This window comes from Papilio machaon, chromosome 1 (genome assembly GCF_912999745.1).
Source record: "Papilio machaon chromosome 1, ilPapMach1.1, whole genome shotgun sequence".
NCBI lineage: Eukaryota > Metazoa > Arthropoda > Insecta > Lepidoptera > Papilionidae > Papilio > Papilio machaon.
In genome coordinates, this window is record NC_059986.1 from 5,272,748 (window position 1) to 5,288,870 (window position 16,123).

The following is a 16,123-nucleotide window of genomic DNA, read 5'->3' on the forward strand; positions in this document are numbered from 1 at the left end:
ACAACATTATCAGTAAATCTCGTCCGTTCCTAAAATGTAGGACGAGACAATACGTCCCTTATAAAGCTAATTGGTCATTGTGTACTTGGTGTATGTTACATTTCCTTTGTCATTTTATCTTTTGATCTAAGAACAGAATGAATAGTGAAGTAAAATAAGCACTTATACATACATCTGTATTTATTTATACATATTACAGAAGAAACTTTTATTTTTTCGAGCTTAATTGACTGTGATAAGAAAGCACCTAACATTGGTTTCTGACACCAATATCTCTGTATAAATCATATCGTCATACTTGTCATCATTATCTTTGACAAAACAGACTTCATATCATTCATTTTGAGATTATTAACCATGTTATTGATGGTTTGAAATACCAACTTAGAAACGATCATCAACTAATCAGTCTTAATTATTATTTTTCAGATAGGGGCTTCAAAAGATTTAAGATGGCAATCGGGTGGGAGGAGAACTCAAGAGGTCAACAACATAGCAATACATGTCACTCCACCAGATGGCGAAGAAGATGACGAGATTGTGCCGCCGCTGCGAGCGCGCAGGAAGCTGAGCAGCCCGCTCAGCGGCTTGCCCAACGCTGAGAGCCTTGTCGGACCCGGTGATTATCAGAACTATTTTTAGGCAATTTATCGCAAAATCAGCACATTGTGACAGAACAGTAGAACAATAAAGTATACTACATTATTACTCAACTGACAGAACGGTTAATACTGCAATGTGCTGCCCTGATGTGAAATCAGCCACAATACTAATAGAATGCGATATTGAGAGCTTTTCTTCTAGTCGTCTGATACGAAAATCGTTTTCTGTAGCACCCCGCTCGCTATCACCTCTGGATCGTACAAGAAGACGCTTCAGCACGATGGTTTCGAGCGCAGCGGCGGCCGCCGTGTCCCGCCGGCTGTCCGCCACCATAGGCTGGTGCCTCGCCTCGCCAACACAAGTCAAACCACAAATAGTCCGACAAGGACGTGCCTTGGGCTTGCAGTACATAAAAACACAAATTCGCAGATCATCTATATGCCCAAATAAGGTTGGTACGGCTGTTAAATTTAGTGAAGTCAGTGGACAATGGAAAAGTTTAGCCAAGTTCATATTTGCCTACTGCCCGTGAAAACAGAGTTGGCCCAGGCCCCATCCCTTATTTACTTTCGTTTGAAGCAAAATGTGTGAGATCCTTATTCTTTGTCAAAAGGATAATAGGTTAGAATCTCAAACAAACAAATGATCATTTTGTTTACAGCAAATAGTAATGAAACGTTTGCAACAAATGCTGGAGACGGAGTGCGGGGAGGAGGCTGCGGTTAACCTGGAGAGCGGTGTGCTGGCGGCGCTGCGGGCGCTGTGTGCGGCGCTCGAACGCAAGCAACCTGACGCTTTCCGCCACATCGCGCGCCAGGCTACGCGCGCCCCCGCCACCATGCTGCGCTCGGACGTTGCGCTCGCCGAACTGGCGCTAGCTCTCGCCAGGAGGGTCACTAGAGAAAACATCACCTGGTCTAAGGTTATATTCTATAAGCACTTGTTACACATAACTAAAGTTATAGAAGTTTCTTCCTCCTTTCCTTTTCTTTCTACCCCTACCCTCTCACCAATGCAACTTATGAACGGAGTAGCAGTTTTATAAGTATATTTTGTATTCCTATAGACTGAGTAATTTGACTATTGTATATTTATTATGATAGAAATTCAAATTTAATTTAAGATAGCAGCTGTGTACTGTATATGCGGCGCCTTGGCGCGTGAGGCCGCTGAAGCCTCGGAAGGTGAGCCTCCGATTGAGCTGGTGGCAGCACCGGCCGCCGCTATCGCCGATGTTTTACACGAAGAGACAGGCTCTTGGATTGCTGCTCATGGGGGATGGGTGAGTTTCTGTTATTAACTTTTATAAACAAAATCTATTTTAGTACATTTTCGCTTGTTATATCTGTTAACTGCCAGTCTCTAAAACGCGTGACAATTATTCTAGACATATTGGCTACAGTATTTGTCGAGACCACACTCGTTAGACTAACCCCGAGGAATTTCGCTTTTATTAAAGTGTTTTTCCTTTGGCGACGTTTCCCGTTTGTTGGTCCATAGTAGCCCCTTTTTCTACTTCTCTGCGGATCTTGAGCGGCGCAAGGGGAGGATCGAGTTGCGTGCCGCGAGGTGCAATATGAGGTTCTCACTTTGTTTAATCGCACCGATCACCCATTGGGAGCTTGTCCCAGGCAGCGGCGGGTAGTGCCTTTTAGGTGCTACCTGGCTTCACACAGCTGAAACAGTATTAGAGCAGTGAATGAAACGTTATTATGTCGTTTTTTTTCCTTACAGAATGGTCTAATAGAACGATTACGTGTTAGCGACCGTGACCAAAGATCCGAGAAGACTCTGCGTGTTATGGTGTCGTTCTTCATAACGGCATGTCTGTTGTTACTCCTTCTCAGATGGGCCAACATCCTACTGACCTCGCCTAGAGACTACATCGTAGAAGACATTTGATTATTCTAAATCGAGATTGTGATAAGTGTAATAGTGTTACAAAAATTAAAAATATATTTTTATAAATGTATACATACAGATAATATAACAACTAAGTAGAGACTATTAAGTACACGTCTGTTACAAGTTATACGCTTAATATTTACTAATAAATATTGTAAGATATTTGATGCAAAAGTATTTTAAAAGAATTAAACTAACAGCGAAACAGTGAATTTAACTCTACTTCATAATAATCCTCGCTGTAGCATAAACTTTAACCGAACGTAAGTAAACAAAAATGTCAGACGTTCCGCAATGACGAATGGAAAGAGACTGCCTCGAGCAGCAGCGCACGCTTCCTTATAAAACCTTTTTTTTGTGTGGCTACCCTCAACAGTCCTAACAATATTGTAAATGCCACAAAGGTGTTGTCATTAGTATGTCTAGTTTATTGACTAATTTATTGGAGGATACCTATATTTTAAAATTAAATGTATTCTAATATTTGCTTGTGCCAATCGAGTAAAATATGATTATCCTTTTATTTTATTTTTTATTTTTTTTTTGTAAAGATTTATAGCAGCATAGAAAAAATATTTTAGTTTATATCTCTGAAGCTTAGAGGAATTTTGATACAAATTGAAATTTTTTTGACAAGGATAAACTAAGTATTACAAAAACGAATACCGTTAACCGTTTTCGTTCCTCTCATTATCCTTGAAAAAATTTAAGCTATCAATATGTTTTTACGAGTGTAAACAAACTCGTAAAACAACTAAAAAGTCACAATGAGACTGACCATCTTTCCGAATAAAACTCAAAGTTTGCTCTAAATCTGCATCGGAAATATAAATGTTTCTAGATATATTACGATACACAAAAACATACGTTTATCTATTAATCGTATGAAAACCTTCACATGCAAACGATACTGACACACATATTTGTTATTTAAATTAAACCTCGCAACAACTTGTACATTGTCATCTTTAATATAAGATAATGAAATCTGATGTTAATAAAAACAGCATGGAAATGAAGGATAATTTGCTAAGTCTTGCTGAATATTAACACTTGTAAATTTTCCTATCTGGAACACACAACTAATAAATATAACAAAAGATGAAGCTAAGCATCTTTGTACTTAGTATGTTTCACGTTTATGATACAATGTAGATAAAAGGTCCGACTACTGCACAATTTATAACTAATAAAAACTTTCTACTACAAACTTTCATTGTTGTCTTTATTTCTTAGAAAAAACACTTACTACATCTACGGAAATAAATTATTTTATTCTATAATTTTTTTTTTTGTTTGTAACTTTCCTGCCTCTAATACCCACTAATTGTCATACATGCCTGTATGTATTGATTAGCACACTAATAAAGGAGAACATTTTCAAAGAAACTACCAAACATGAAGGTATGGCAGAAATTGACCCGGCGAAAAGTTTCTCGATCCCCAAAGATATTTTTGTTTTGGCATATTTTATGTAGAAGATAGTTCTGAGTAAAGATAAATGGATTGCATGCATAAACGCAGAGAGACTCAAATACGAACGATAGATCAATTTGGAAAACTTGTATCGATTCCACTCAGAGTGGGACTGAATTCAAATCAGGAAAATGATAAAACATTAAACATATAAACAAATAATTGACTTGCTCAATTGTTAGCATGTTATAAAATTATTGAACCGTGATTCTTTGCCGACCTTACTAACCGTAAGCGTTCCAAGTTTTATCCTAGTAATTTACCTATATAAAATCTTATGTTAAAAACGTACCTGTTATGTATTTATTGCTAAAAAAACATGTTTTTAAAACAGATTTAGTTGATAACTGAAAATATTTTTTTCTAATATTACATTTATTTTTTATAATCTGTTCCCCTAAACCCAATTATTTACTTAGTCTGTGGGCTGAAATGAAGTGAAACAATTGAAAGAAATAGACATGTTAAAACGGATTATTATTCCATTTTAATAATTTAGCAGACAATTGTTTTTACTGAAAGTGTGTTAAATTGTTTATCCACACGTGAGTTGCATTATAAACGTGATATAAATATACATGATATTAAAATTAAATAAAAAAGAAACGTCATATTGTATAGCGCTGTTGCCATTGCAATCAAGGAGAGAGACAGAGAGATCCTGATATTTTATTTGTCACTTCGTTTCGTATTCTGTAATTCCCAATCTCATTTTTCTACAATCCACATATTTGTTAGTGGATATAGATTGCTTTGTTATTAATTCAATTTTCTGTTTGAAGTAAATAAATGCTAACGGTAAAGTTTCCGAATCTTTATGTCCTCTTATTCCATTAGACGATCAGGTGCCCACAATTGTGTTTTCAGATGTGAGAGTAACAATGAAGTATTATTGTAAATGAAAAGCAAAGAAGTGTTGAATTAGGTTTTTTGTCAGTTGAATATAAAAGCAGTGAGCATGTTAAAAAATACTTTACCGAAGGACAAACCAGGCAAGATGAGGATCAGAGCCTTTCCTGTAAGTACACATATATTTACCATCAACATTTTCATATCGTTTGTGAATAACAATATAGTTATTCATGTTAAATAGTAACAATTATAAGCAGTTACTGTATTTCTATAAGCTAATAGAAAATCTACATTTAGATCAAATAAGATGACAACCAAGCTTAGTGAAAAATAGCAAGTGATTGCTACTTCCACTGGGTTAAAAGACATTAACTTTTGTTGTAAATATATTTTCCTCTTTCTACCTATATTTTTTCTTTCCGAAAAATTTCTTTCTTGCAAGTTAAATCTTGATTTAAATGTGATCTTCAATTGCTTGTATATGTTTTTGTAAAAGTGTATCAACAGGTTCCACTATTGAATCATGTACATTTTTTCCAAAACATACATTTAATATATTTTGACCCCTCCAATAAAACAAATTATGTTTTATATGGGATCTCCGTATAAGATATAACTATTTATCAGAGGGGTTCATTTTTGTAGCAGATACTCAGTATTGAATTACTTTTTCCCTACGGGCTATCTATCTTAAGGTCACTGTATATATTACCAATGTGAACAATACTCATTACATCACATTACAATGAGATCGCACTTTATTTTTTTCAAAAGGAGATTTTCTAAGTTCAAGAAAATTTATTGTTTTGATCCTTACATTTAAATACTTTGTAGATTACATCTGATTGAGCTATTCATTATTTTCCAAACTAAAGTACTGTTTGTTATTTGGTAAATCTTAATTTTCTCATATATAACTTCATGGATCCACACGGTTAGGAATGTGAACCACTGTATTAAAAAATAAGCTGCATAAGTATTCTGTTTATCTAAATTGCATTTTGGCCCAAAATTAACAAAAATACCATACAAAACTCCAATAAAAAGAACCTTATTAAGGCTGTTTAAATTGTCTTTTAGTATTAAAATTTAGTTTTGTTTTCATTATTTAATATTTATAAATAAAAAATAAAGAGTAAAAAAAATGTTTTTAATTCATTCATTTTTTTTCTACATAAATAAACAATATTATTGTCATTAATGTTTTTGACATATAAATGACATAAAAATTCAAAAAAGGAAAACAAACATTTGTAAGCTGCAACAAAATTTTTGTGTTCAATATGTCATAATCATAATAATTTTTGACAACAGTGGAAATCCAAACATTCTATAAAATAGTATTTGTTATATCAATGTTTGTATTTGCAACTAGTTATTTATACAATTTTGCATAACATTTAGTAAATAAGTAACACAAAATGACAAGAAAATTTCAAGTGTGGAACTATTCTGAACCATATTATCAAATGTATCCAGATACATGGGTGGGTATTGTAAAGATATAAGAATATATATAAAGTTATATGTAAAGCTATAAAGAATTTCTTGCAGAAAACTCATATTTTGTAGTATTAGTATGTTATATAGTTTAACAAAGTATAAACTTTGTATGTTTCATTAAATTGTATGGTTTTTCAGATGACAATGGATGAGAAGTATGTAGAAAGTATATGGAGCTTACTAAAGAATGCAATACAAGAAATACAGAAGAAAAATAATTCTGGACTGTCATTTGAGGAGCTCTATCGAAATGCCTACACTATGGTCCTGCACAAGCATGGGGAAAGGTTGTATACAGGCTTGAAGGAGGTTGTAACTCATCATCTTGAAAATAAGGTATGATTTAATGTCAATAATTTATTTTAAAAATAGTATATTAGTATTATAAATGTTCTTAACATAATTGTCAATCTGGGTCTCACATCTTTCAGTAATTTTAATATTTGTATCTCTAAAGAAGTAATTACTTGTTTTTATCAATTTTATTGCTATTTATGTTCAATGTATGCCAGTTATCAATCTTTTGTAGGGCTAAACCTCATTAAAAGGTCTTATTTTAGGTACGGGAAGATGTATTGCACTCCCTCCACAATGGGTTCTTGCAAACCTTGAACTATGCCTGGACGGACCATCAAACTAGTATGGTAATGATCCGGGACATACTTATGTATATGGACAGGGTATATGTGCAGCAAAATGATGTTGATAATGTTTACAATCTTGGACTCATCATCTTCAGAGATCAGGTATATTTATGAAACAATTATTATAATTATGTATAATGTAATACTTTAATCATAAACTAATATTTGTTTAATATCTTGTCCTAGGTCATACACTTGATATGAGGTTTATTATTGTGTAACAATTTTAGTTTATTGTGAACAGGTAGTGAGATACGGGTGCATCCGCGACCATCTGCGGCAGACGCTGCTGGAGCTGGTGGCGCGCGAGCGACGCGGCGAGGTGGTGGACCGGCTGGCCATCCGCAACGCCTGCCAGATGCTCATGGTGCTCGGCATCAACTCGCGCTCCGTCTACGAGGAGGACTTCGAAAAGCCCTTCCTCCATCAGTCAGCTGAATTTTATAGAGTAAGATATCTCTGTTTCCAATTTGAGTGTGTTTGTATCCATTATCTCTCGTCATCCTGTACATGTGAATGACTGATGATAAAATACTATTGGTTATATCTGGTTCCTTTTCTGTGAAAATTTCATATCTCTGTCATTTCCTTTACGTTGCCCTGATTTAAACAAATCATTAAAATTATTGATCAATGAACTACCTTGAAACATGATTATATTTCAATACTCTCATCCAATATCCTCAATATGTACTGTACAAATCTGTATCTTTGTATATATATATAGATGGAATCTCAAAAGTTTCTCGGTGAGAACAGCGCGGCGGTGTACATAGCCCGTGTGGAGGCGCGCATCGGCGAGGAGGCGGAGCGCGCTCGCCACTACCTCGATGAGACCACGGAGCCCCGCATCGTCGCCGTGCTCGAGCACGAGCTCATCGAGCGCCACATGAAGACCATCGTCGAGGTGAGGACTAAATCAGTGCACTCCATTACCATTTAGCTAAAGTTCGGATGATCAACCTTGAACGACCTAGATTTTTGCACTTCGAAGTTCTGACTAGGCTCATCCGTCGTAATAATCTTTATAGTGAGTTTGTATGTTATATGCTAAGATGGAGAACTCTGGCGTGGTACACATGCTGCTGCACACGCGCACAGCTGAGCTGGCCTGCGTGTACAAGTTGATGGCGCGCGTGCCCGACGGCCTGCGCACCGTCGCCGACGCCGTGTCCGCACATCTGCGCGAGCAGGGCCGCGCACTCGTCACCGACACGCACCACAACACCAACGCCATCGCCTTCGTACAGGTGCGTACCCCCCCCCCTCCCCACACACACACACCCCACCATGCACAAACTTTGAACACAAATTGAAAAAAATAGCAACAGTTTTCAAACTTTATTCAGATAGTGGGCAGTAAACATTCAAGTATGAAATAAAAAACGTTCAAACATTCCAGTTAGAAATGTATGAAATCGCCAGTTGAAATCTTAATAGTGCATATCAGTGTTTCCCAAGGTGGGCGTATGCCCCACCTTGGGTACATTTGAATTTAGAGGGGGGCAATTCGGATACTTGAAAACTTAAGGCTTAAGTTATAGAGACAAAATTCCGTTGCATGTAAACTATTTATGTGTTTTCGTGTCTAAAAATGTTATATACAATTGATCTAGTCAGCTAAACGTAGTGTTTAATTATTTCTACCATTGCAAATGTAGGCCTCGAGAGAAATTTATTTTCATTTCCATTTTAGCCATGTTCAACCTGAAAAGTGGGACATGGATCCAAAAAGGTTGGGAAACACCGAGTACATGATGAGATGATTAGGTTGGATTTTTGCTGAATAGCTTATACATTGTATACAACATTGTTTAGATATTCTTGGCTCTATACAGATTGATAAATACATCTATACAGTTATTTGTCTTTTTTTTTTCAATGCAGGTTGGTTGATGAGAATGTAATATTTCAGAATCTATTGGATCTGAAGGACAGGTTCGATCACTTCCTCCACAACTCGTTCAACAACGACAAGCTGTTCAAGCACATGATAGCCGCAGACTTTGAATATTTCCTCAACTTGAACAACAAATCTCCAGAATTCCTATCACTGTTTATTGACGGCAAATTGAAGAAAGGCGAAAAAGGGGTAAGTTTTATTCAGTACTACTAGCATTATCATAATTTACAATATTTTTTTTTTGTAAATTTTAACTCAACTGACTCATGTTATATTTTGTTAAGTTGGATTTAAAGACTAAGGTGTCATTTAAATTAACTAACATATTTAAATATTATTTTCAGATGAGTGAACAGGAAATAGAGGCAGTGTTGGACAAAACGATGGTGTTGTTCCGTTTCCTGCAGGAGAAGGACGTCTTTGAGAGATACTACAAGCAGCATCTTGCCAAGCGGCTGTTGCTCAACAAATCCGTCTCCGATGACAGCGAGAAGAATATGATCTCTAAACTGAAGGTAACCTTATCTTAGTGATATTCGTTTTTATATTTTTTTCATAGCCTTGTTTGTACATTTATGTATTTCATAAATATGAATATAGCGAGAGATGTAAGTTTAAATTTAATTTCGTGAACGCACAAATTCAATACCCAAGTAATTAGTATGTTTATTTCTAAATGTTGAAAGAATTTTCAATTAATATTTAGGGTTAGGTGATTTAAGTAATATTTGAAATGGGAAAATCAATTATCAAGTCTAGTTTTTATTTAATTTTATTTCCCAGAGAGAAGGTTTGTTGATTGAAATGGAGCCACGATCATTTCACTGTGTGGTCGGTGACGTCTCACAAATAGAGTCCTCCCTCAATTAATTACAATAAAAGTGCAGAGAAACATTGATATATATCACAGCAACCACCGCATTGCCTCTCTTGTTCTCCACGTACTTCTGCAAAATTCTTTACAATTAACCCTAACTTGCATCTTCGTAAGTGATTCTAATGTCAAATTAAATCTTTGTAATTGTAAAGTTTGTATCTTGCTTAAAGTCTATTTGGAAGGCAATGTGTTGAATTATTATTTTGTAAAGAATTTTGCAGACATTTTTTTTTAAATTTTGAAAGACTTTAAGCAGGATAATGTAATATTTGACCTGTATATTAAAAGTATTTAAATAATTTAGTGCCTCAGACTTTTGTTACATTAGTTTGTGTAGTAACGTCGTTATTATCAATGTGTTAGAAGATTTCATTAGTACTGTATATTATATATATTTAAATTAATAATGTATTTCGTCAACATTGTGATTACAGGATCTTATTTTTTGAATTGTTGTTTGCAGACTGAATGCGGTTGCCAGTTTACATCAAAGTTGGAAGGAATGTTCAAAGACATGACTGTATCCAACACTATTATGGAAGAGTTCAAGGACCATGTACTTTCCGCGGGGGTAAAATTATTTTGATTATTACTTAACGCATAGACAATATGCTTAATATGATAAAATTTGCTATCTTAGTTATAATTTTGTAAGATAATGTTTAATTTGTATTGCAGACGAACCTCCACGGCGTGGACCTGTCGGTGCGCGTACTCACGACCGGCTTCTGGCCCACGCAGAGCGCCACGCCCAAGTGCAATATACCCTCCGCGCCTAGAAACGCATTCGATGTATTTAGAAGGTAAGTGTTGCTTAGTTTTGATATTTTGTCGTTATTAATGCTACTTGAACAATTCTAGTTATATAGTTCATACCGTTTCGGCTATCAAACTGGTTCTTCGAGTCGGATACAGAATTCCGTTGCGTTGTCTTGCAGCTTCTACTTGGCGAAGCACTCTGGACGTCAGCTGTCGCTGCAGCCGCAGCTGGGCAGCGCCGACCTGCACGCCACGTTCCGCGCTGCGGGCGGGGCGGGGGCCAGTGCGGGCGCGGGCAGCAGCGCGGCGCTGGCGGGGGGCGGGGGCTCGCCGCCGCACTCGCCGCCCGCCGCGCCGCCCGCCGCCGCCGCCGCCGCCGCCGCCGCCGCGCCCCGCAAACACATCATACAGGTCTCCACCTTCCAGATGTGCGTGCTGCTGCTCTTCAACAAGCGCGAGAGACTCACTTATGAGGTATTGTCCTACTTAAATTAGATGATGTTAATCTATTATATTTCAACGGAAATTATATAAATAAATTTTATTTGCAGGAAATTCTGAACGAGACTGACATTCCTGAGAAGGACCTGGTGCGCGCGTTGCAGTCGCTGGCGATGGGCAAGCCCACGCAGCGGGTGCTCATCAAACACCCCAAGACAAAAGAGATCGAAGCCGCGCACCAGTTCTACGTAAACGACGCGTTCACCTCCAAGTTGCACAGGTTTATTAACTTTCTGAAAACTTTGATGCTACAGCATTGGCTCTGCTTTTATTAACTAACATTTTGATGTTCTTTTTGTAATTTGCAGAGTTAAAATACAAACAGTGGCGGCGAAGGGCGAGTCGGAGCCGGAGCGACGCGAGACACGCAACAAGGTGGACGAGGACCGCAAGCACGAGATCGAGGCGGCCATCGTTCGTATCATGAAGGCGCGCAAGAGGATGGCGGTACGACATACACACGTCGACAACAACAGTATTATAATTAAGTAATTTAAATCGTGAATATTAATAGAATTAATGTCGTGTTGTGTGTTGCAGCACACGCTGCTGGTGGCGGAGGTGACGGAGCAGCTGCGGGCGCGCTTCCTGCCCTCGCCCGTTGTCATCAAGAAGCGTATCGAGGGTCTCATCGAGCGCGAGTACCTGGCGCGTACGCCCGACGACCGCAAAGTCTACACATACGTCGCATAGGTGCGTCACACGACCACTGCCTGACCTCCTCCCCTCCCCCTCCCCCCACATACACCACCCCCACCTATCTGTCACACAATAGCTGGGGGTGCGACTATGCGACTTACCATCTCGTATCGAACTCATACTGCTGCGAAAACGAAGGCGCCGTGTTACACGGCTCTACCCGTCTCTCTCACAGTCGATATAACACTTCTTCTCTACGTGGCGTTTCGCTTCCTTAAGAAATTTGTTTTAATTAAATAAAGTACATACTAAAATGTTCTATGTAAAAATAAATGTATATATTAATTTTGAATGACTTTAGTCTCGTTTTTTTTCTCATTGTATCATAAAAGTGTTCCTCGTAATTTCTTAGAATAGTTAAAATGAATTAAATATTTCTCTTTTGTAACACACTGTTTTATTACACCGATAGTATCCTTGTGTTGAATGTGCACTCGCCAGGCTAAAATGGATTTTATTTTCAGGCCATCAGTGTCGAGACTCGTTTGTCCACGACGTGTGGACGCCAAGTTAAAGTGATAGAAGTAACAAAAGTAAATAAATTATTTCAAAATAAAAATTATTAGTTAACATTCAAAGTTATTTTATTTTAAAACAAACAGAACTGTGAAAAACGAGTAAAATAATAGACACATGTTACATTTAGTAATAGAGCATACATTCGAAGGGAATGGGAAAAAGAAATCTCTTGGCAGATTGAGATTCAAATGCGGAGGTGGTGCGAGGTCGCGCCGAGTTGCAGATTTCATATTTATAAAGTTAATATCAACAGTAATCACAGTCGTGTACTCTTCACACTCAAATGTCACATTGCTCGGCGACACATCCACGTTAACTCCCAACAACTTATTCTCCGTACCCATTTCACTTAAATCGGCATAAGAAAATACAAATGCGAATCTTGTACACATATTGAGACATTGTAATTTAGATCTTTTGGATTGAAATTCGCCATAAATAAACCTATGCTCCAATTTCAATGGCAACCAATCCTCATCCTTTAAATTAACAGGGTTGCCATAAGGTGAAAACTTAATTCCCCGATTAACGCCTGACATTTTATTAATATCTTTTTGTATATTAATACAAGCTTCTGTTCCATTTGTAGTGGAATTTTGTCGCAATATAATTCTACACTTCGATCTCTTGTTAATGCCAAACTGTAAGATTTTCTTGGTTAACTTTGTTAGTACGCAGAAGCCACCTTTATTTTCTGCGTATGACAAATAGTTAGCTTCGTTGCTACTATTAAAGAAGTTGTCAGAGTGATTTGCTTCTGTAAATGATGTTATTATAGGCAACCCAACAATATAGCCAGGATTTCCACTCAAAGTCACAACTCTTTCTGACGAAGCATTGCCAATGACAAATTTAACGCCAATTTCTTGCATTACATATTGTGTTTTTGTTATTTTTTGAGCATATAATTTAATGGTGGCGTTAACAATTTTGGAATCGTAAATGTTGAAAATGTATTTAATTTTAAGTGCAATATTTAAACAGACACTTTCTGTACATATTGGTGAGTGTAAACTTTTATTGTAGGGCACACAAACATCTTGGCCACAGTAAATTATCGTCCAATTAGTGCAATAGAGTGAAGAACAATTCTGAAAAATAATTTCTAAATTAAGATTTGAAAAAAAAACTTTGAATCCCAAAAATTTTAAACCGTACCATAGCTGTGTTGTTCAACGATTTACTCGTTACGCTGATTACAAAGGATTTCTCCACTATTTTAAGAACGCGAAACATTTCCAAATCATTTAATTTTACTTGACAATTAATATTCTCATTATTTAAAAATGACATTTTACGTCTTATATTGCAGTAGTTATTTATAACAGAGACAGGTAAATCTGTAAAAAATATTTATAACAAAAATCATCATAGTCTTATGAAGCACAATATTATGTATCAAATAATACGTACACGTACCTAAATAATAAATAGATTTGTTTCTTAGTATCCAAACAGGTTCACCGAATTTATAAATATTTCTATTAAAATTATATGACTCCGGTTGTTTGTGTATCTCATTCCACAAAAATTCATGATTTATAGTAGCTTTATCAATCTAAAATAAAAAAATAAATAATTTTATTACATGTTCTATTGACATTGTCTATTATCAAAGCATTCAAAAATAAAAAATAAACAATGCCAGTTAATGAAGAATGGAGTCAAAAATTACCTTTGGTTTTTCTGCAACTCTTTGATCGGGCAAGTTTGTTTTAGCTATACAAAGTAAATTTCCGAACCCATTTCTGGTGGAACTTTCGCCGCAAGCTAAAGGATGTTTCTTATGTTGCCAAAAGTTGTTACATTCATCAAACTGTTCTATATCGATTAAAGAACATTCTTCGTCACAGCAACAATTTATATCACATTGTTTATACTGCAAAAAATAACTATTGTAAAATAATATAATGTTCGTAAGAAACGGGATTCTTACCACGATTAGGCTGTTTACGAACATTATATTAGTAAAAACCACGAAAGTTTGAAGTTATATATTGTAAAATATTTATGGAAATAATATAGTAAAGCCAGGGTTTTGAAAGAGTGTTATTAACTACCACTCGTATCAATTTAGTCTTCACAAAATGAAATTATTAAATAATCACTTTGTTATTTTAAACAACATTTAGCTACACATTCATCGTAAATTAAATTAAATTGTCTTAGAAAGAATTGAGCGTAAGAGGTTATAAATGTATACTTACTATCAAATTACAAAAACAAACATTCCCAGGTTTAGTTTTCTTTGTACCAGTAGTAGGTCTGGTGGTGGTCGAAGTCTGTTCAAATAACGTTATATCCGTAACATTGTCTAATTCGGTGCTTGAGGTAATTTCAGTTGTGAATGTAATGTCCGTTGTGGTTAAATTCTCATCGTATAATACGTCCAATACCGTGAACGCAACCTCTGTGCTTGTTGATATTGAAACATTACGTAGAGACGAATTTGGATATTTTGTTCCAGTTACCTTTTCATAGCTATTTCTATTCGAGCGATAAAATAACGCAAGGGTATTTGGTTCGTCATCTTTCAACATATCCATAGAATGCTTATTTAAACTTTCATTGTAGGCAATTGGATTTTCATCAACATCAACTTTTTCTTGTATAAAATCCATCACACAGAATTGTATAACAACTGATAATAGTGTAAATGCGAAATATGTGAGTGGTCTCATTTTTCTACTTATATTCTACACCGAATTGAGTGAAATTCCTAAATATAACGTCTATATTTAATTCTATATTGCCTTTTGATTGAGTAGTTAACTTATATCTGTAAAAAAATTTGATTAAAAAAAATTCACAATATATAAAATTGATCACGAAGGATGACGACTGAAATGACCGAGCGGAATTTGGTGGCCGAAAACTGTTGCGCCCACCCTACATAAGTGGGATAAGATACAGGAAGATGACATATCACACGTACCTATCAACACCTAAGCTAATGACATCAGTTTGTGTGATTTGATGTGATCCTCCGAGAAAGTATTGTCTAATTCTATCCGTGATGGTGGTAGGCGCAGGGGCCCAGCAAGGCACCTTTACAGCATAATTCCCTGGTGCAGTCGGTATACTACAACAACCGTATCCAACTATCCAAGAACGTCCTAACGAATCCAAACAACTCACTTGGAAATTAATTTTTGGCCAACCTGAAAAGAAACAAAGTAAATATGTATATGTATTGTAAAATATTTTTTTCCATGTATTACCGTACTGAGGATAAGAACCTTGTATGTTACGACCAATTAAAATTTCTGAGTATGGCAGTAAAACATTAAACGCTAAGAGAAGATACCTGAGATTCCTTTCGTTACGTAGTGTATGTCGATAGGATGAGACCAAAAAACATAATTGTCATGATTCGGCTTCCCCGATGTGGTTTGTCCCTCTGAGCATCCGGCAATGAACGTCCAGTTCGGACCTTAGGCGGTATAAATATCATTAGTAATATAAACAAAAAAAAAAAGATAAAGCCGATAACATAGAAACGTTATACGTACCTGCTTGAAACGAAAATCTACAAAACAATGAAGATGAATCTTCAAAATTTGTTACACCTTGTATATCACCCAACAAATGCAACTCCGCCATTAAATTATTATAATCCTCGGAGCATGATTAATTTACACATTCTGGTTAAAGTTTACAAATGTCACACCGCAACTCGATATTTGGTTGAGCGTTGTTTGTTATTCCGTTGCTATGGAAACGAAATTTCTAAGTCAACATTCTTGTCTATGGACAAAGCCACGCTCTTTTATATTTTTTAACTTTGCGACAGAACCGATAAAAAATTCCTATTTGCCGATGAAAATTAAAATACGGGTATTTCTAAATCAAATATTTATTTAACATCAAATTAAAAGTACG

The 16,123-nt window shown here is 36.1% G+C and overlaps 4 protein-coding genes across 5 annotated transcripts; 2 read left to right on the plus strand and 2 right to left on the minus strand.

The window, feature by feature from the left end:
* Nucleotides 1–357: 357 nt before the first annotated feature.
* LOC106710663 lies at nucleotides 358–2,599 on the plus strand. Its single transcript, XM_045680025.1, has 6 exons — nucleotides 358–369; nucleotides 430–619; nucleotides 834–1,054; nucleotides 1,265–1,525; nucleotides 1,727–1,885; nucleotides 2,338–2,599. Exons 1-6 carry the CDS (start codon nucleotides 358–360, stop codon nucleotides 2,503–2,505), a joined length of 1,011 nt encoding a protein of 336 aa, XP_045535981.1. The 3' UTR covers nucleotides 2,506–2,599.
* Nucleotides 2,600–4,415: 1,816 nt separating this feature from the next.
* On the plus strand, nucleotides 4,416–12,251 carry LOC106710702 (cullin-3-B). 2 transcript variants are annotated; one of them, XM_045684818.1, is made up of 16 exons: nucleotides 4,416–4,529; nucleotides 4,852–5,002; nucleotides 6,478–6,675; nucleotides 6,900–7,085; nucleotides 7,228–7,431; nucleotides 7,711–7,890; nucleotides 8,039–8,233; nucleotides 8,899–9,075; nucleotides 9,231–9,401; nucleotides 10,227–10,334; nucleotides 10,442–10,566; nucleotides 10,702–10,996; nucleotides 11,074–11,243; nucleotides 11,332–11,470; nucleotides 11,564–11,716; nucleotides 12,187–12,251. In XM_045684818.1, the coding sequence occupies exons 2-15, from the start codon at nucleotides 4,943–4,945 to the stop codon at nucleotides 11,714–11,716; spliced, it is 2,361 nt and encodes a 786-aa protein (XP_045540774.1). In that variant the 5' UTR covers nucleotides 4,416–4,529; nucleotides 4,852–4,942; the 3' UTR covers nucleotides 12,187–12,251. The 2 variants fall into 2 exon arrangements, with proteins under 2 accessions (XP_045540774.1, XP_045540816.1); XM_045684860.1 differs by lacking the exons at nucleotides 4,416–4,529; nucleotides 12,187–12,251 and adding an exon at nucleotides 4,550–4,782 and having other exon boundaries at nucleotides 11,564–11,926.
* A 34-nt stretch (nucleotides 12,252–12,285) lies between these two features.
* Nucleotides 12,286–14,922, minus strand: LOC106710677 (tectonic-1). The gene is made up of 5 exons (XM_014502803.2): nucleotides 14,449–14,922; nucleotides 13,917–14,120; nucleotides 13,661–13,799; nucleotides 13,400–13,581; nucleotides 12,286–13,332 (listed from the first exon to the last, which is right to left on the minus strand). The coding sequence occupies exons 1-5, from the start codon at nucleotides 14,920–14,922 to the stop codon at nucleotides 12,307–12,309; spliced, it is 2,025 nt and encodes a 674-aa protein (XP_014358289.2). The 3' UTR covers nucleotides 12,286–12,306.
* A 4-nt stretch (nucleotides 14,923–14,926) lies between these two features.
* On the minus strand, nucleotides 14,927–15,911 carry LOC106710705 (B9 domain-containing protein 2). The gene is made up of 4 exons (XM_014502841.2): nucleotides 15,754–15,911; nucleotides 15,549–15,674; nucleotides 15,177–15,402; nucleotides 14,927–15,020 (listed from the first exon to the last, which is right to left on the minus strand). The coding sequence occupies exons 1-4, from the start codon at nucleotides 15,842–15,844 to the stop codon at nucleotides 14,927–14,929; spliced, it is 537 nt and encodes a 178-aa protein (XP_014358327.1). The 5' UTR covers nucleotides 15,845–15,911.
* Between the last annotated feature and the right edge of the window lie 212 nt (nucleotides 15,912–16,123).